The sequence below is a fragment of the Leucopleurus acutus genome (assembly GCF_964270905.1).
Source record: "Leucopleurus acutus genome assembly, chromosome: 1".
Taxonomy (NCBI): Eukaryota; Metazoa; Chordata; class Mammalia; order Artiodactyla; family Delphinidae; genus Leucopleurus; species Leucopleurus acutus.
This window is the reverse complement of record NC_139142.1, coordinates 34813305-34835378: the sequence shown is the minus strand read 5'-3', so window position 1 is coordinate 34835378 and position 22074 is coordinate 34813305. Positions and strand designations below refer to the sequence as shown.

The 22074-nt window shown below is 33.5% G+C and overlaps 1 protein-coding gene across 4 annotated transcripts in view; it reads left to right on the top strand.

The window, feature by feature from the left end:
• GPHN (gephyrin) overlaps positions 1 to 22074 on the top strand; it is a 618453-nt gene that overhangs the window by 101545 nt on the left and 494834 nt on the right. For all 4 annotated transcript variants that reach the window (XM_082854448.1, XM_082854450.1, XM_082854447.1 and 1 more), the window contains exon 2: positions 12516 to 12594. In XM_082854448.1, the coding sequence (XP_082710574.1) occupies positions 12516 to 12594 (79 nt within the window). The remainder of the gene's footprint in view (positions 1 to 12515; positions 12595 to 22074) is intronic.

Here is a 22074-nt window from a genome sequence, read left to right as displayed (position 1 = left end):
ACTACAAAATGAATGAGGGAAACAGAGCTCCAATGAAGACGATCTGAGATTTGCATGATTCAAAGTCCTTTACCTTAAAGGAATCCTTACTGATGGTTATTGCCATGTTAGAAGAGATATTTTTAATAAAAGACACATATTCAGAAATTTATAAAATAACATTTACTCTTGAAAATATTCCATAATGTCAGTCAAGGAACCTTGAATTTAATTATAAACCCATTGTACATTTATCAGTCCTGTTGATCTCTTTGCCTTAGTAATGTTAACCATACATCTTATTTATATGGTATCTTACAGGTCTCAGTGTGCTTTAACATATTACCCATTTGCTCTTTTCAGCAATTCTGAACATTAGGTAGTACAGATATTCTTATTCCTGTTGTGTATATAGGTGAAGAGTCTGAAGGATATATACTTATGCTCATATAGCTAGTAATTGATAGAACCAGACTTGAGGTCGCTGTTCAGACTTTACTCTTACTGTTCTTTCTGTTGTACCATTGATTTTAAAACCTGACTATACCCCAAAATCTTAACTCACAATTGCTGAGACAGAAGGAGGTTCTGGTACTTAAAAAAACAAAAAACAAAAATTCCCTGGATGTTTCTGATGCACGTTATGGTTTGAGAAGCATTGTCCTTTACTATGGTTAATTAAATTGATTGCAGCAAACATTACTCTTAAAATTTTTTCATAATACAATGTACAATTTGTTGGGCATCTTCCCAGGAGATCTGGTGACTACTCATTGTATTCCATAGCTAGTTATCTGATATTTGTCTTCTAGAAGAGAAGGAGCTAGAATTGCTGCTGAGCCTCCAGTTCCTTATAGAGAAAACTCCTGATTGCTTAATAGGTCTTACAAATCAGAATATTTTTGTCTTCAACAGAAGTCTCAGGACTGATTTCTAATTCCATGTGAACTGAGAATGGACAGGACTTTTTATTTATTTATTACAAATTATGATCTAATAACTTCCACAAGGTAGAAGCAGATACACACACACAGAGACACACAGAGGCACACACACACACACACACACACACACACACACACACACACACGAATAGTAATTGTTAAACACATCCAGTACACTTTACTGCAATCGAGTACTAGATTTGACTCTAAGTATCCTGGAAACCAAGACAAAATAGGAACAAAAAAAAAATGTCCTGTGGATATCATTATCTGAAAAGAAGAATCATATCAGTTTTCCAGGAGAGTCAAACTTCTCTCTTAAAAAAAAGTGTGAGTAATATTCAACATAAGCAATTTATAAAGCATAATAGATAAGGTATTCAATTATGGACTTATAAAAGATATATAAATGTTTTTCTATCACTTTTACTATTATGCTTTTGTAAGGAGGTGAGCATCAGAGGTTTTTCTTAAAAGGAAGAAGGTTTAACTATTTTAAATTACATGCAGACATATTTGGTTGTTCTAAAAAGAGATAATTTTTGGTAGTTTCTTTCACTTTTCTAACAGGATTTTTCACACAGCAGCAGTTTTTGATGAAATACAGTTTATATATATTTCTTTTTATGGATGGTACTTCTTGTTTTAAATCTAAGAATTCTTGCCTAGCCCATAAGACTTTCTTCTGTTTTTTTCTAAGAATTTAATATAATTTTACATTTCACATTTAACTCTATGATCTAGTTTGAGTTAATTTTTCTTTAAGGTGTGACACAGGTGGAGGTTAAACTTTTTTGCCTCTGGATGTCCACTTTTTCCAGCACCATTTGTTGACAAGATTGTCTTTCCTTCATTTAATTACTTTTGTACTTTTGTCAAAAATGAGTTGGGCATATTTGTCTGGGTCTGTTCTGGGTTCTGTGTTCTGATTTATTGATATGTGTGTTCATCCTTCTGCTAATACCACACATTCATGATTACTGTATCTATATGTCTTGAAATCTAGAAGAGTGGTTCCTCACTCTTAGTTCTTTTTCAAAATTGTTTTAATTATTCTAGTTCCTTTGTCTTTCTATATGAATTTTAGAGTGATATTGTGTAGGTATACAAAAAATTCACTGAGATTTTGATAGGAAGCATGCTAAACTGGATGTCAATTTGGGGAGAATATGTATTGTTACTGTGTACTGTGTTGAGTCTTCCAATCCATGAACACCATATGTCTCTCTTATTAGTTCTTTGATTTCCTTCACCAGCATTTTATAATTTTCAGTATACAAGTGCTGTACAAGATTTGTTAGATGTACTTATGAGTATTTCATTTTCTTTTGAACAATTGTAAATGGTATTATATTTTAACTTTAAGATAATGTTTTCATGGCTAATGCATAGAAATACAGTTGATTTTTATATGTTGATCTTACATCGTAACATCTTGATGAACTCACTTATTAGTTCAAGGAGTTTTTGGTAGATTTTGTCTGTTGACGACGATGTTATATGTAATGAGGGATAGCTTACTTCTGTCTTTCTAATCTGTATGCCTTTTGTTTCCTTTTATTGCCTGTTGCACTGGTTAAATCTTCCATTACTTCATTCAGTAAGAGTGATGAGAGGAGACATCTTCATTTTGTTCCTGACCTTTAGGGGAAAGCATTCAGTCTTTTTACCATTGAGAATGGTTTTAGCTGAAGATTTTTATAAATGCTGTTTATCAAGTTGATGAATTTCCCTTTTATTCTTATTTTTTTTGAGATTTTTTTTTTATTATTATGGAGGGATGCTGAATGTTGTGAAATACTTTTTCTGCCTCAGTTGAATGATCATGTGATTGTACTTTAACCTTTTACTATGTTGGATTACATTAATTGTTTTTCAAATTTTGAAACAGCCTTGCATCCCTAGAATAAACCCCATTTGGTGTTGGTATGTAATTCTTTTTATATATTGCTGAATTCTCTTTGCTGACTTTTGGCTAAGGATCTTTGGAGTCTATATTCAGATGGGAAATATTTGTGGGATTTTGTTTTTGTTTTTTGGTACTGTCTTTGGTTTCTGCATCAGGGTAATAGTAGATTCATAAAATCAATTTGGAAGTTTTCCCTCCACTTGTTTTCTGAAAGAGATGGTATAGAATTGGTATTAATTGTTCTGTAGATATTTGGTAGGATTTTCCACTGAAGTCATCTCAGCCTGGAGATTTCCTTTTTGGGGAGTTTTTAAATTTCAAATTCAATTTCATTTATAGTTGTAGGATTATTCAAATTATTTATATCATATTGGGTGAATTGTGGTAATCTGTGTTTTTTGAGAAATTGGTCTGTTTTCTTTATGTTGCTAAATTTAACTCCTTTATAATTGTTTGTAATATTCCTTTATTATTATTTTGATTTCTATGGAGTCTGTAGTCATATACCTCCTGTTTTATTCCTGATATAGGTAATTTGTGTCTTCTATTTTTTTTTTCTTTGTCAGTCTTGTTAGAGGTTTGTCAACTTAATTGATCTTTTCTCAGACCCAGCTCTTTAGGGTATGTGTCCTGGTGACAAATTTTCTTAGTTTTAACTTCATTTGAAAAATGTCCTAATTTCTTTTCCACCTCTGAAGGATATTTTCACTATATATAGTATGTAGGTTCACAGTTCTTTTATTTGAGCACTTCTTTCTTCTCTGGTTTCTGATCTCCTGTCATTTGAGTTGTTTTTTCTGCTATTGATAAGGTGTAGTTTCTCTCTCACTGTTTTCAAGATTTTTTCTTTGTCTCTAGTTTTCAGAAATTTGGCCACGATTTGTCTTGGTACAGATTTCATTACCTTTCTCTTGTTTGAGGTTTGCTCAGCTTCTTGCATCTGTATGTTTGTGTCTTTTGCCAAATTTGGGAAGTTTTCAAGGCATTATTTCTTCAAATACTTTTTCAGCCCTGCACTTTTTCTCCTCTCCTTTAAGACTCAAATGATAGGAAAGTTAGGACTTTTGTTATGGTCCCATAGGTCCTTGAGGCTTTGTTTATTTTTAATTTTTGGGGGTCTATTTTTCTGTGATTAAACGTCTTTATCATTTCTGTATTGGTACCTATCAGTTGTCTTTTTTCATTCAGTTTGAGATCTTCCTGGTTCTTTTTATGACAATTGACTTTTTTCTTTTTTTTCCTTAATTGAAGTATAGTTGATTTACTATGTTGTGTTAGTTTCTGGTTTACAGCAGAGTAATTCAGTTTTGTATATATATATTTTTTCATATTCTTTTCCATTATGATTTATTACAGGATATTGACTATAGTTCCCTGTCAATACAGTAGAACCTTGTCATTTATATATTTTATTTATAGTAGTTTGTATCTGCTAATCCCAAACTCCTAATTTATCCCTCCCCAAACCCCTTTGGTAACCATAAGTTTGTTTTCTATGTGAGTGTTTCTGTTTTGTAAGTAAGTTCATTGTATAATATTTTAGATTCCACATATAAGTGATATCGTATGGTATTTGTCTTTCTCTGTCTGATTCACCTCACTTAGTATGATAATCCCTAGGTCCATCCATGTTGCTGCAAATGGCATTATTTCATTCTTTTTTTATGGCTGAGTAGTATTCCACTGTATATATATATGTATATATGACATCTTCATATCCATTCATCTGTCGATGGACATTTAGGTTGCCTATTGTAAATAGTGCAGGTATGAATATTTGGGTGCACGTATCTTTTCAGATTAGAGTTTTATCTGGATATATGTTCATGAGTGGGATTCCTGGATCATATGGCAACTCTGTTTTTAGTTTTTTTAAGGAACCTTCATACTATTCTCCATAGTAGCTGCACCAATTTGCATTCTCACCAACAGTGTAGGAGGGTTCCCTTTTCTTTACACCATCTCCAGCATTTGTTATATGTAGACTTTTTAATGATGGCCATTCTGACCAGTGTGAGGTGTAGTTTTGATTTGAATCTCTCTAATAATTAGCAGTGTTGAGCATCTTTTCATGTGCTTGTTGGCCATCTGTATGTCTTTTTTGTAGAAATGGCTGTATGGCTGTTTAGGTCTTCTGCCCTTTTTTTTTTTTTTTTTTTTTTAGAAAGCAGAATTCAGTATTAAACTCCAAATTTCAGGGTTTTTAAAATTAATTTATTTATTTTTTCTGTGTTGGGTCTTCATTTCTGTGCGAGGGCTTTCTCTAGTTGTGGCAAGTGGGGGCTACTCTTCATCGCGGTGTGTGGGCCTCTCACTATCGCAGCCTCTCTTGTTGGGGAGCACAGGCTCCAGATGCGCAGGCTCAGTACTTGTGGCTCACGGGCCTAGTTGCTCCGTGGCATGTGGGATCCTCCCAGACCAGGGCTCGAACCCGTGTCCCCTGCATTAGCAGGCAGATTCTCAACCACTGCGCCACCAGGGAAGCCCTTCTGCCCGTTTTTTAATTGGGTTGTTTGTTTTTTAGATATTGAATTGCATGAGCTGTTTGTATGTTTTGAAAATTAAGCCCTTGTTGGTCGCATTATTTGCAAATATTTTCTTCCATTTCCTAGGTTGTCTTTTCATTTTGTTTATGGTTTCCTTTGCTTTGCAAAAATGTATAAGTTTGATTAGGTCCCATTTGTTTCTTTTTGCTTTTATTTCTGTTGCCTTGGGAGACTGACCTAAGAAAACATTGGTACAATTTATGTCAGAGAATGTTTTGCCTATGTTCTCTTCTAGGAGTTTTATGGTGTCATGTCTTATATTTAAGTCTTTAAGCTATTTTGAGCTTATTTTTGTGTATAGTGTGAGGGAGTGTTCTAACTTCATTGATCTACATGAGGCTGTCCAGCTTTTCCAGCATCAGTTGCTGGAGAGACTGTCTTTTCTCCATTGTATATTCTTGACTCTTTTGTCAAAGATTAATTGACCGTAGGTGTAAGGGGTTTTCTGGGGGCTCTCTATTCTGTTCCATTAATCCATAATGACAGTTGATATTTTTGTTGAAACCTGGGCATTTTGGGTATTACATTATGAACTGGGATCTTATTTAAATCTTCTGTTTTTGCTGGCTTACTCACACGTTGCTCAGACAGGTAAAGGGAGGTAGTCATTTCCTCTTTACTGCCAGGCTGGGGTAGAAGTCAAGTTGTCCGTTTGGCCTCCTTTGATACTTGAGTTAGGCTCTCCACGGCACTGCTGGGTGAGAATGGTACTTCTGGCCCCCCACTGAGTCTTCAGTGATCTCTCATTGTCTAGGATTGGTCGGTGAACATATATGAGGATGGATGAATATATTTGGAAGTTTTCCCAATAACTTGAGTTTTGATATGGGATTTAGCCAGAGATATAAAAAATAGAGGAGAGTATAAATCGGTTCTGTAATTTATGCTGTTCTGTGCATAGTCATGGAAATATGCTATACTAATGCATGTGCTAGGGATTAACATCAACTAGCTCTGTATGGTGCATGGTAATCCTGCTGTGTTCCTATAAACCAGAGATCAGTAAACTTTTTCCATAAGGGGTAGATAGTAAATATTCTGGGTTTTGTGGGCCAAGAGGCAAAATTGAAGATATTATGTATATACTACTATCACAAGAAAGAAAACATATTTTTACAATTTCTAAAATTTATGAAATCCAAATATAATTATAATAATTAAGTGCCGTATTTGTCATACACATTTACCAATTTAAAGAATGGAATTGGGTGAGGAATGATTAGAGTTTACAGTTAGTATTTCTTGTCATCAAAATAAATTGTAAATGTTCATTTATTAATGCTGATTTGTATGGAGTGTTTTATTTTTGCGTATGTCTTTCCACTCATTGAAAAGATAGTTACTGGTGAATACTGATATCAGTCCATGAACAGATAATTTTAATGGAGCACATTAATTATTTGGAATGTGGTTTTAGAATTCTATTAAGTTTTCTTGCCTTTTAGCATGTACATTACATTGCAGAATAATCAATGTCCAATTGAAGACAAGGTGGAGGCTCCTTAGTTGCATAGTTATTAAGTGGATTTTAAAATATGAAAAAATTTCTTTCCACTTGGATCAGATCCAAAAAATCCTGCTCAAACTGTAGTTTGAACTCAGGAAACATATCTGTTGCAAATTTATTGGGAAAGGAGATTTCGCTTATTGTTTTAAATTTTCTCAGCGTGGGAATGTGTTACCTTTTGACAGCAAAGTGCACAACAGCTTGAAATTACTTAAAATTACTTAAGATTCAGGCATCATTGGTAGTTGTGAAATGGTTATCATAGTATAGGTTTTACATATTAGCATTATTTTGGCTTGTAATTTTAGCTTGGATATATTAAGAACATTACTAAATTTCCATCATGACAGTTTTTATCTTCAGTTTGCTCAGTAATAGTTCTTTACTTAGTTTGCATCCTTTTTAGGAGAATTCAGGGAACTTTTCTTCTAGGAGGTAGAAAATGGTAGGACTTAAACATGGAAAAAAACAAAGTGGCATATGAGGGTAGGTAATTGGTAATAGTCAAATGCATCTTAAAATGAATCTACTTAAAATAGGAAAAAAATTTGGTGTAAGAAATGGATTAGAGTCCTAATATTCATATGGAATTGCAAGGGATGCTGAGTAACCATAAATATCTTGAAAAAGAAAAAGTTGGGGGACTCACAGTTTCCAATTTAAAAGCTTCTTACAAAGCTACAGTAATAGAAACAGTGTGATATTAGCGTAAGGGTAGACATATAGGTAAATGGTATAGAATTGAGTCTAGAAATCAGCTCATGTGTCTGTGAGTATTTGATTTTTCAGAAGAGTGCCAAGGCCATTCAATGGGGAAAGAACAGCCTCTTTAGTAAATGGTGCTGGAACAACTAGATACCCACACGTAAAAGAATGAAGCTAGACTCTTACTTTCACACTATGTACAAACATTAAGTCAAAATGAATAAAAGACCTAAATATAACAGTTAAAATTTTGAAATTCTTACAAGAAAACATAGGGGAAGTTTTTCATGACCTTGGATTTGGCAGTGGTTTCTTAAATATGATACCAAAAGCACAAACTACCAAAGAAAAAATAGACAAATTGAACTTCCTCAAAATTAAAAACTGTTGTGCATTAAAAGACATCTAGAGAGGGCTTCCCTGGTGGTGCAGTGGTTGAGAATCTGCCTGCCAATGAAGGGGATACGGGTTCGAGCCCTGGTCTGGGAAGATCCCACATGCCGCGGAACAACTGGGCCCATGAGCCACAGCTACTGAGCCTGTGCGTCTGGAGCCTGTGCTCCACAAGAAGAGAGGCCGTGACAGTGAGAGGCCTGCGCACCGCGATGAAGAGTGGCCCCTGCTTGCCAGAACTAGAGAAAGCCCTTGCACAGAAACGAAGACCCAACACAGCCATAAATAAATAAATAAATAAATTAAAACAAAAAAAGACATCTAGAGAGCATAAAGACAACCTACAGAATGGGAGAAGATATTTGTAAATCATACGTCTGGGTCTAGTATCCAGAATATATAAAGACGTCTTACAACTCAACAACCTAATTAAAAAGTGTGCAAAGAACTTAAATAGACATTTCTCCAAAGAAAATATACAAATGGCCAACAAGCATATTAAAGAATGCTCAACGTCATTTATCATTAGGGAAATATAATCAAAACCACAATGAGATAATACTTCACACCCCACTGTTACGACTAAATTTAAAAAGACAGACAATAACGTCTGTGGATGTGGGGAAATGGAATCCTTGTACATTGTTGGTGGAATGTAAAATAGTGCAGCTGCTTTGGAAAGCAATTGGCAAAAAGTTAAACATGGAATTTCCGTATGATCCAGCAATTCCATTTCTGGATATATACCTCAAAGAGTTGAAAACAGGTACTCAAACAAATATTTGTACGTGTGTGCTTACTTAGCCTCTTCACAATAACTGAAAGGTGGAAACAGCTCAAATGGCCAACAAAGGGTAAGTGGATGAACAAAAGTGGTACATACATACAATGGAATATTATTCAACCATAAAGAGGAATGATTTTTCTCTGTACATGGATGAACCTTGAAAACATTATGCTCAGTGAAAGAATTCAGACACAAAATGTCCTATATTGTATGCTTCCATTTGTATGAAATATCCAGAATTATTAAATCCATAGAGACCAAAAACAGACTGGTGGTTGCCAGTGATTGGGGGAAGGGAAGGGAGGATTGGGGACTTGCTGCTTAACGGGTACCAGGTCTTCTCTTGGGATGATGAAAATGTTTTGGAAATAGACGTGGAGGTGCACAACATTGTGAATGAACTAAATGTCACAGAATTGTGCACTTTAAAATGGTTAATTTTGTGTTATGTGATTTTCATCTGAATAACAAAAAATATAGAGATTTATCTTAAAAAAATGAAACCAGGAATTATGGAGTTAGTCTAATTTTTCTTATATCAGGTATTAATTGAACTATCTGATCTATTTTCAAAATAAAAGGAATTAAGTGCTCCTATTTTTTGGTATATTTTAAAATTACAGCATAATGACATTTTCCACTAAACCTTTAACTTTCACACTGTGATCATAGAAAGGGACAGTTTTTGAAAAATATGTATGTTCCTAAGAACCAGCTCTTAATTTTGTGATATTAATCATTGGAACAAAGAGCACAGTAATTCCTTTTGTTGGCATATACTGGGGGGGGGGGGGAAGAACAACAAAAAAATATGATGACCAAACTGATTGATTTTGGTGTGATTTACACATGAAAAAAGTATGTTCACTAGCTTCTTAAAATCTACCATGTTCTTATTTATAATTCAAAAACAAGATTTGTTACATTGGTGAAATATATTTTATTTTATATTTTAAATATATTTAAATATTTTAAATATATTTTATTAAAAATAAATATATTAGGCAGGTAGAGTTTCAGAATATTTGTTAAGAAACTATTGAATTTCTTTAGATTTCTTGCTCTGTTTTAAACTTAAACTTTGGATGAGATATGAACGTTAGAAAGTGCCTCCTTTAGCAAAATTCATTTTCATTAGCTGACTAATAAGCCTTTATAGGAGCAAAGGTTTATTCTATTTTAATTAAGCCTCCCAAACTTTCAGGCTCTTGAAGTTTTAACTAAGCTCTCATATTTGCCAAATTGGGCAAGAAACTTTATGAGAACAAATTTTATGATATAATATATTATAATTTCAATATTAGTTCAACGCAACTGGAAACCAACTTTTCTTATAGTGTGGCAACATTTTATTTTTTTCCTTTTGGCCCTAATTAGGAAATGTTGTAATGAGCATTTGTGTTAAAATTATGAAGAGCAGGAAATTTGTCTCGAATCAATAGATTGAGATCAGTGTCTGTTAAATATGGAGAGAAAATTATATATTGATCAAAATTACCTCATTGTGAAAAAAAAAAGTAGGGGATACCTTTTTGGAGTTAATAATAAAACTGCAAACTTGATTTCAACTTCAGATCCTTTAAATGCATCATTATATACGTTTTTCATTTATATTAGAGGCAGATTCAGATTTAGGGAGCTTATAATTTTGAGCTGTAAGAAAAGGGAATATAAAATATGAATAAAATATTAGGTAATGGATTTTTGAAAGGGACAAGGCAAGTGTTATATTCTTGTTGCTCCTTATGAAGATTGAAAATGGCTAAGAGATACATAATAAAACTGTTAAATTGAAATAGGAAATAATAACTTAATATTTATGCTTACAAATACAAAACTTTTATATGAGTAAAATTTTATTTCACCTTTAATTTTGGGATGGATATTTTATCAAGGTATAGACTTAGATTCTAGATATTCCCCCAGCATTTTAACTATATTGTTCCATTGTCTTCTGTATTCCATAGTTTATGTTGGCCGCTCAGCTGCAAGTTTTATTGTTTTTCCTTTGGAGGTGATGTGTCCTTTTTTTCCCCTTGCTGTTTTTAAGGTTTTCTTCTTATCTTTGATTTTCAGCAGTTTGCTGAGGGTGGTTTTCTTTCACATTTTCCAGTACAGGGTTGGCTGTATTCCCAGAGTCAATGAGTAATGTATTATATCAGTTTTGGAATATTCTCAGCTGTTTTTTCTGAAAATATTGCTTCTTCCCCATTCTCTCTCTTCTCAACTACAATTACATTAGCTGTTTGATTCCAACATGTCTCTTATGCTCTGTTCTTTTTTTTTTCTTCTTCTTTTTACTTCAGTTTGGATGCTCTCTTCAAGTTCACTAATCCTGTGTTTTGCTGTGTTGAGTTGGCTAAAAACCCACCCACAGATTTCTTAATTTCAGATACTGTATTTCTCAGTTCTAAAATTACTATTAGATTCTTTTTCACAGATTTTAATTCTCTATTGAAATGTGAGAACTTTCATCTACTGTGAACATTTTTTGTATATCTTCTTTAACTTATGGTTTTCTTAAAGTCCTTGTCTTCTAATTCTGTATTATCTGTGGGTTGGCATATACTTTCAACTGTTTATTGGTCACATTTTGTCCCCTTTCCTGTACTTTGTAATTATTATCGTATACCAAATACTGTCTATACTAGGATAGAAATTGATGTAAATGTTATTTTCTTTCAATATTATATTAGAAAGAAATGATTAAGTGTTAACCGTCTCAACACGGCCACAAATTGAGCTGGGTGGTTTGAGTGACAGCTTTAGATATACTCAGTGTGCCTCTGGTTTTAAATGTCTTAAGGGCCAGACCTGTTGCGTTGCAGTTATTCCTCTGTGCTGTGGCTTTGTACTAATGTACTATGAAATTGTTGGAGATTTTACTCTACCATTTGGCTTCTGCCCCCTTTTACTCATCTCCCCTCTCAAGGTGGGATGCTTTTGATTGAGAGCAAATATCTTGAGGGGAGACCTATTGAAATTCTGCACTGAAAGTGGTAGACTCCATCTGTTGTAGTGTGACTTTAACTCCTAATCACTTCTGCACTGCAGAAAACATTATTTGCCCTGTGTCCCATTCTCTTCTCCTTCCCCCAGAACTTCTTGTACAGTCCTAGGCCCCAGCAAATCTCCCAGAAGAAAACTGTCTGTGTCTTGTGGGTCCCATGGGATTCCAGTCTGTCATTGCCTGCCCAAGAGCTATCGCAAACTATGCTGGTTTCTCTTTTCCCTGGTAGTGTCCCTCTGTCTGGTTCTTACGTCTAGATGGTAAATCCTCCCAGTAATGAAACAATCAGGAGGCTCAGCTTACCCAAGAAGAGATAGCACTTTTCTCCTAGTTTATCCTTTTTGTATCCAAAGTTCTCCATTGTCTTTAAAAATATGATTTTGGGGGATAGTTTACCTTTTTTTTTTTTTTTTTTTCTAGTTGTTGTGGAAGCAGTGACTTGCCACTATGGACTGGTAAATTAGTCTTGTAAAAGTAAAATAAAATTTAGACTCGTATGTTTATTCTTTTATATATTGTATTTATATAAAGTCTGTGTGCTTAGATTATTGATGTTATTGAATGTTAATATTTGCTGTTCAATCTACCAGGCCTAGAAATTGATCATTCTTGATGTTTAGAAAAACCCTATCCAGAGAACCAATTTTAATTTCAAAATTCCTTTTGGACAGTAATAATTTAAATGAAATGTAAACAAAAATTAATTTTCTTTTTCTTTCCCCTTTTCCTGTTTAGTGAGTGATAGTTGCTTCAGGAATCTTGCAGAAGATCGCAGTGGGATAAATCTCAAAGATCTTGTACAAGACCCTTCTTTGTAAGTATTTGGTTTTCAGTATTAAGTGTAAATGAAAACTTTATGATTTGTGTGACTTTTTCCAGAAGAGTTGTAACAGAACTGATTTAAGGTTGAGTAATTTCTTGTTTTCTGACAATTTGTGTTACATATAGTGAAGCACATAGAACAGTTTCAACAGAAGTGAAGTTATGGAACACTTTCTGTTTAGAAATTGAGGAGATTTTAGAAGACGAGATAAAGTTGTGATTAATGATTGACTTTCAAAGAGTATCTACTAATGGTTGATGATATCTTACCAATGTGGCAGTAGATAGTAGGCAGGGAAGATGATTAGTAGTTGTTTTGCTTGGGAAGGCAAGATTGAATTTGTTTACATAAATTTTAAGCTTTTTTGAATAATTTATAATAATCATTTGTAAGTATAATTACAAATGTAAAACGGTTATTTGTAATAACAATATACTTGACTGTATTGAATGTATTTCTGATGTTTTACATTAGAACACTATGTATAGCACAAGATTTTTGAAGAGTTTTGTAGGTTTCAATTTTTAATGTTCTGGCTCATGAGTCAGTTCCATTCTTTATGAGAACATATTTCATATCAGAATATAATGTCACTTTCTATTTCTATTTCATGAATCAATTTTTTTCAGTTTTATATTAACTGCAAATCATGCATACTATCTTCTGTAGGAAAATATCCTTCCAGTAAGATCACCTTTTATTAAAAAAACATTCAATACTAGTTAAGCCCTGGGCAGCAGGGAAAGAAAATTGAGTGTGGGCAGATGCTTTCTTTAATGATACTTAATGCATTCAGTAAAATATATTATAACAAAAAATTACTCTTCCACATCAGATGTAATCTATACTCATCCAGATTTTACTAGTAATTCATTTAAAATTGTGTGAGGAATAAAACACAGGAGTGTGTTGAACCTGAAGGTTATTGATTTCATAATGATTTTCCAAGTCATTAAAAAATATAGTTACAAGACAGAATGGTGAAAATGATTGAATATTGAAGTTATTGTAATGAACTCATTATTGTAATGAGTTTCGAAATGAGTTTCCAATCCCAATTCTCTAATTTTTTTTTTAATGTCTCTCTTTTCCTCATTCAAAAGGATTGTCGATATTCTTTCTCCATGATTTTTATTGAAAGGAAGATTGATAAGTTGTCCTTTCAGTTCTATAAATATTTAATGAAGAATAGAATTGTTCTATGTGGATATAAATATTCCTAGTAAATGAATATTGAATAACATGTGCATGAGGATATGGGAAGAAGCTTTACAATATCATTGAAAGATGTCACCCATTTGGATAAAATAAATTATTCCATTGTATTATTTGTAAGGTATATTTTTGGTACAGTGGGATTATATATCTTTTTAATGCAGTGTTTTTGGAAAAAAATGTGCTTATATGGACTTCAATAATATAAAAGCTGTGGAGAATATACTTGAAAATTGGATTATAATAATGAGTTGTAGTGTTTTGAAACACTTTGGTACTTCTTCCTAGAATGTAGAATAATATTCATAATGTCACCTATCACTAAAATAGGAATTTAATCTTAGAGAAAATTTCTAAGAGAAATTTATCTCAGATCACTACTGCATTGAGTGGACAAAATAATTCTAAGTCTCTGTTTTAAAGTAGCTAGATATCTTAATTTAACATCATTCTCTTAACTTGGCATTAGTCTCTTGGCATTAGTCTTGAATGTAAGAATTCAGTGAGCAAGAATTTGTCTTTGCCCTTGACACTTGGATTTGGAAGGAACTTTTTTCTTAATAAGAATTGTCAAAATATACTATTAATGACTGTAATTCATTTTTTAAAGATATATTTCTTGCTGAAATTCTGTAGGGAAAGAAATGCCTGATGTGGAAAACGAATGTGTTTTTTTCAGTTGTTATGATGGGAAATATTTTATTTTGAGTTACTATTCTATAGCAACATTGACTTAGTACATACCTTAGTACATACCTCTTGTCTGGCGCAGACTCCCAGATTTTTGATGTAATTCTTTACTGTTTGTTCATCAGTTCATGTACACTACTTTTTGGTTCTATATGAATTGTTTATGTTGTAACATTAAGTAGAAAATATTTCGGAAATAACTTTTCTGCAAAAATCCCCTCAAAAAATAACTGGCATTTGATGAGTACTCCTGACTAGTGTAAGGGTTGCTAAAATTGTATAATATGTTATTTTAATAAATGTTCCAAATAAAAAATATTATTAGAATAAGATATGTGTATTGAATGAATGCTCTATGTTAATATGCCTGGCAGATTTGTATTATGCTTCACCTACGTGAGCTCCTGATGCTGAAAGGAGTTGATGTGTGAAGAAAAATTAAGTACTGTGTTTCAATCACTAATGCTGTGAGAAAGGAAGACAGAATAAAGAGAGAAGGAAAAAGTAGGTTGAGAAGAACCCAGGCTAATCTGATCAATATTGTCACTCAGAATGGTGTGTAGAGTGTCTTAATCAGATAAATGAGCTGGTATGGAATATCTGTGGACAAAGTATAGTAATAAAAACGAGTTGTATGTGTGTATATGTATGAATGAATGAAGTTTGAGAGGTTTACTGCCACAGAGGAGAGCAAAAGGGCAGAACCAAAAGTGACTACTTTATACTCATATCTATGGCAAGCTAATGGAATAATGTGATAGATCCTCTGTAGTTTATCTAAACTGTGTATAGTACACAACCCAAGATTTTTAGTAAAATCATTGTAGTAAAAGTAATTATTGGGCTTGAGTGAACTGAGTGAGCTATATTGTGTGAACATGATGAAGGAGGGATGCCATGGGAGGAGAAAAAAAAAATAAAGTTGTGAATCCCTAAGCAAGACTTTCTGATCTTGTTACTAACTTTTGATTTGTTGTAATAATGAGAGCAGAATCTGACTTGTGGCAAGGTTGTGGTGAGGAGAATACATGACAAGCTCTCTTCTTTGGGTAGTTACTCTAAGAATATTTGTTTCTGTCGTAGTCTTGTAGGTGTTACGTACAAGACCAAGTAGAGGAACTTGACTTTCACTTTTTGCTAATAATGTGCCTAAAGATTTGTTTGACTTAGTAATTTGCATGCGTGTTAAATTTTGAAATAAACAATTAACAGTTTTAATTACTTATCTTCTATTTATGATTATAAACATTTTAAGAATGATTTCCTCTGCTGTATGTATAATTTGTCAATTTGAGTTGTTTTATGAGACTTCTTGTATTAGTTGTGGTCTTCAATGGCACATTGAAAAGTGTCAAATGTAACTTGATGTTATGTTAGAAACGTATCTAATGTGATATGTAATTTTCATACATACAAGAAACTATTAACATGGTATAATTAATTTTTGTTATTTTTAAGTGGAGAGTTATGTGCTATTTAAATCATAAAAATTTTTGCTTTTTCTTGTTATCTGTGCTGGAGAGATGACTATTATATGAAAAAGAGATACTGTATATAGCATACAGGAGATACTGTATATAGCATACTTTAAGTTATATCAGTTGTGTTCTCTATAGTGATAATTCTCAAAAATGCTTTCAAATTTACATTGTCTATTTGCTGAAGATGAAAGATAAAACATATTAGCATATTTATGCTTTAGATTTGTTATTGCTTATTTATAAACTATTTAGCAGAGATAATTATTTGAACTCAGATTCATTTATAGAAATTATTAAAAGCTGTTTAAGAATCAAAAGAGGAAATGTAACATAAGAATGTAAAGGACTAACAGAAATTGAATACCTGTTGTGCTACTCATTGTGTTGATGCTGATTGTGTGTGTGTGTGTGGGGGGGGTATAGATGGATGTGCCTTGTTTGTTTAATTTGCAAAAGCTCTTAAAAATTTTGGTGCATCGTAGATGTGTGATATGTAAATCAGAGGAAGAATTGTTTAATTCATAGAAGAATTGTCCATCTCTGAATACTAGAAATATAATTCATAATGTAGGATATTAGTAATTTTCTTTATAGGGCAAATAGGGAAGGTTTATATTCCTTGAAAATTTTGCAAAACATGACAATTATGTCAGTCTTTGTAGTTTTTCTGTTACTCAGAATGTATTTTAAATTGCTTCAGTAATGTTAAGATTTTGAAAAAGATTTTACCAAATTATGACCTCTTGTGATTTTTAAGAAAGGATGATTCAATAAAATAGAAGAAATCTTAATTATAAATTCTGGATAAATTGTATTATGGATGAGGAAATACTTCTTGTCAATATTCTTGGTGTTTTTTTTTTAATTGTGGTAAAATAAGTGTAACATAAAATTTACTGTTTTAACCAGTTTTACCATTTATAAGTGTACAGTTCAGTAATGTTAAGTATATACACACTGTTGCAGCCTATCCCTGGAGTTTTTCATCTTGGAGAACTGTAACTTTATACCGATTAAACAATAACTCCCTGTATTCCCCTCCTCCCAGCCTCTGGCAACTACCATTCTTTCTGTTTCAGTAGTTTTGGAATACTCTAGGAATCTCATAAGTGGAATCATGCAATATTTGTCTTTTTGTGATTGGTTTATTTCAGTTAGCACAATTACTTATTCATCCATTGATGGGCACTGAGTTGCATCTACCTTTTGGCTGTTGTGAATAATGCCGCTCTAAACATGGGTGTGCCAATATGTCCTTGAGACCCTGGTTTCAATTCTTTTGGATATATACCCAGAAGCAGAATTGCTGTATCATATGGTAATTCTGTTTTTAAGTTTTTGAAGAACTTCCATAGTGTTTTCCATAGTGATTGCACCATTTTATATTCCTGCCAACAGTGCATAAGTGTTCCAATTTCTCCACTTCCTCACCAACACTCATTTTCTGTTGGTTTTTGTTTTTTAATATAGTAGCCATCCTAATGGGTGTGAGGTGATGTGTTCTTGGTATTTTTAATTGAACTTCACTTCTTTTATCTTTAATAATTTTGATGCAGCTCATCTAGAGAGTAAAGAAAAATAAAAGGTACTCTGTCTGATTATTATGATACTTTGGTACCTTGTGAAGTAAACTGTGTTACTTAGTAAAATAGAAATTCTTTTCACTGTCATTACAAAGATTATAAAGTACAAATACATCCAGGGTAATTTCATAACAGTATCATTTTAATCAATTAATCTTCCTTGTTATGTATTGTATTACTTGTCTTGTATTAATACTTCTCTTTGTTATACCTAATCTGTAAAGGATTGCTTTTGGGTAAAAAATAATTTTCTTTTTTAGTTAGAAGGTGCCTGGTTGGAAATGCAGCATACTAATTAAATAATAACAAAAACCTGCTAGTTGAAATGTATTTTGATAGTATAGATCATTAGTGTTTGATAATGGCATTTAATGTTTAAGAACAAAGATAAAATTGGACAAAATAGTTGTATCTGATTGTAAATTTCTTAGACATGAACATTTTATTTACCTTTATGTGCTTCTTTACAAATTTTACCACCTTTGGTGGAAGCTATTCTTTTCATGGTCCTGAAACACAGCCTCATCCCCCTGAGTATGTATACTTGTCTTCACACTACAATCTGATTGAATGATATTTTGGTCCCTTGGATCATGACATTAAATATGAAGGAAAGGCAGGATTGCCATCTGGAAAGCAATCATATCTAAATATAGCCTGTACTTATCTGCTGGTGTTAAGACAGGTTGCCGTGGTGAACTGAATTTCTTAAAAATGCCGGTCAACAGAAGATAAACTGGTTTTTGAAGTGGTTATTTTCCGTAGAGCTGTACATTCTCATACTGCAGGTAGATGATTTTAGTTAATGTTTTTTACGGCTTTTTGATTACATTTCAATTTTAATGTTTTTTATGGCTTGCTTATTAAATTTCAATTTTAGAGTGTCTTTGAGACCTTTAAGATATTTAAAAAATATTTCTCTTTAGGTTTTTTTAAAAAATTATTTTATTTTTGGCTGCATTGGGTCTTTGTTGCTGCATGTGGGCTTTCTCTAGTTTTGGCGAGTGAGAGCTACTCTTCGTTGTGGTGCATGGGCTTCTCATTGCGGTGGCTTCTCTTGTTGTGGAGCACTGGCTCTAGGCACGCAGGATGCAGTAGTTGTGGTGCGCGGACTTATTAGTTGTGGCGCACAGGCTTAGTTGTCTGTGGCATGCTGGATCTTCGCGGATCAGGGCTTGAACCCATGTCCCCTGCGTTGGCAGGCGGATGATTAACCACTGCGCCACCAGGGAAGTCCCAAGAGACCTTTAATTATTAAACAAAATATAAGAGTTTTTATACTGTTATCCTTTGTTTCTCTTAAGATAAATTTCATTTGATGTGGAAATGATTTTTCCAAGGACAGCATTTTAAACATTATTGATCATTCATTTTGCTCTGCTGCCAATAGTTCTGCTAGATCTAAGACAGATACCAAAGCTGTCTTGTCTGTAGTAACATCTCTAACTGTAAGTTTTTATCATTTTTAATCAGGTTCCTTTTTGGATTATATGGTTATTAGACTGTAAAGTATATATTTGGACAGTACAGCTTAATCTAGGCTGGTGCTAAGGTATTATGGTACTGTGCTCTATGTCAGAACTGCAAATCCAAAGACTTTGGATTATACTTTACTTTTAGAAGACTTTCTCTCATTTTCATCATTCCGTACATTCCTGGGAATGTATGTTGCAGTTTTTATGGGTTCATTTGTTTAAAAATTTATTTAATCAAAACACTAGTAGATATTCATCTTACATCCTTCAGCAATTAGGTTTAATTGACATTGTTCTTGTAATTAAGGAACATATGGGGCTTCCCTGGTGGCGCAGTGGTTGAGAGTCCGCCTGCCGATGCAGGGGACACAGGTTCGTGCCCCGGTCCGGGAAGATCCCACATGCCGCGGAGCGGCTGGGCCGTGAGCCATGGCCGCTGAGCTTGCGCGTCTGGAGCCTGTGCTCCGCAACGGGAGAGGCCACAGCGGTGAGAGGCCCGCGTACCGCAAAAAAAAAAAAAAAAAAAAAAGGAACATATGATTGAAGATGGATAATATCTGAGTTGTCTGCCTGAGGCATATAGATGACCAATCCAGTATTAGAATTTTTTAATGAAATAAATAATGTATTTTAATTAGTTGATTCTTTCATTTTCAGCGTACAGAAACCTAAGTCAAACTAGCTTCAGAAGCTAATTTGTGATTTGATTGGCATATGTAACTAAGGAGTACTTCTCAAGGAATCAAGAAAGAGTTTCAGAAACCAGATCAAGGGTGGGAGCCTCAAAGAAGAGAATTAGAGAGTTTGTACAACTGGTTTTGTTTCTCTCACTTTCCGTCATCATCTCTTTTGGTTTTTCTTGGCTTTATTCTCACTTACGGCAGTCAGGCTTTCTCCATGAAATGGGCAAGATGGCTGATAACTTACTCTAATTCCCTTCCTTCTAGCTTCATGATCTCTCTTCACTTCATCTCTAAAACATAAAATCTCATGGAATAATTCTGGTTTTGTTAATCTGGTCATGTGTCCAAACCTCCGCCAATCACTGTGGCCAGGGGTATAGACTATCTTTACTTACCAGTCATGGGAGAGATGCCTGTGGTCAGAATGCTGGAATATCCTAATTAAATGAGAGAGAAGATAGTTCCAGAAAAAGAGTGATAAAACTAAGAGATGTGTAGTGTATTCAGTCTCAGCTGTTAATTTAAGGACAAATGTATACATTGTCAAGAATTGTTATTATTTTAAAGCAGAACATTTTGCTTGCCTTCCCATATCATCTCAATTAGATAGGTATTGGTAGTAATAGCTATAATAATTTTAAAGGACTGCATAGTTCAATTAATTGATAATAGTTGTTCCCTATTTCCTGATATTATTTACTGTTTCTGTAGTACACACACGCAAATGTGAAATGACTCAGATGAATTTATTACATTAATTACAACTGGCTAGACAGCAGGTGGAATAATAACAGATTATTTCTGTCTTTCCATACTTCTTTCTTAAAAAGAGAAACTTTACCGCTATCAGTCAAAAAAGGAAAAGGAGTCAAAGATTCTCATTCCCCTTTCCATTGTAATACCTTAACTGAGGAATATTATTATAGAGGCATATAAAAGTTTAATGGGAGCACTGACAAAGTATTTTAAAAAGAGGTGATCCTTGAAATGAAGCTTTTGTTAAGGAAAAAAAAAGCAGGAAAGGAGGAATGGAGGGAGCAAAGAAGGAATAACAGAGAGAGGGAGAGAATGATTGATTATGAGAATGAATAGAAACTCCAGGGGTATGTTACACTTTTTAGAAACTCAGTTTGGCTGAAGATGAATGAGAGTCTACGAGATTAAAACTAGTGATTAAAACAAAGTTTTGATATCCATGTATTTCGTTTATCAAGAACACATTGATACATCTGACACTGATGGTCAGAGTGAAACAATGAATGATTGCATTGTCTACTTATATTAGTTTTATATTGCCATGTAACAGATTACCACAAACTTTCTTAAAACAATACGTATTTATTATCTCACAGTCAGGATTTTGGGCACAGTTTAACTGGTTCCTTTGCTCAGGATCTCCCAAGATTGCAAATCTAAGTGTTGGCTGGGGATTGCATTTTCATCTGGAGGCTTGACTAAGGAAGATTGCTCCAAACTAGTTCAGGTTGTTAGCAGAATTTGTATCCTTGTGTTGTATGACTGTATATCCTGCTTTTTGCTGGGAGTTGGCTAGTTTCCATTTGTACCTTCCATCATCTTACAGTCTATTGCCCACTACATTGAAATTGCCTTTTCTGCATGGGAATCATACTCAATTAGTTTAGTTCTGTCAATTTAGAGATGTAAAACCTAAAGCTCAGCTGAGTTGTGATTTATCTAAGGTCCTAAAACTACATGGTGATGGGCCTCCTGACAACCAGGCATTGCGTTCTTTCTACTCCTCGCCTTAGTTTTGACTTTCTTGATTTTGTTCTCACATTTAAAAAAATTTTTTTTCCAGTTTTATTGAGATATCATTGACATACAGCACTGTGTAAGTTTAAGATCTACAGCATAATGACTTCACATTTGGTTTTAGTTTGTATTGCTGCGTTTATTAAAAATATGATGGAATAACATCTTAGCACTGGCCACCTAGGAACTGACATTAAAATGTTTGAAAATATTTTTTTCTATATGGCTTGTAGGTATATGACTTTTGATCATTTAATTGTTCTCTCACCATGAACTTTTATATATATATTTTTTTCTCAATTTTTATTAGGAGGAGGTGGAACAGAATTTTTGTTTCCTTTGGTTATGGTTTATGTTGGTATCTGCAGAGACTAAACATGAGATTGAAAGTGAGATTTAACACCTGCAAAGAAAAAGCCTCAATGAAATAATGACAGTTGAGTCCTATATATGAACTCCTTTTGGATTTTTCAGTGAAAGATTGTTGGTTGTTGGTTGGGAAGACAAACAGGCAGGTAAAGAAGCTTGCTAATCAAAAGTCTGCCTAAGTATGCTTCCCTAATGAGTTTCC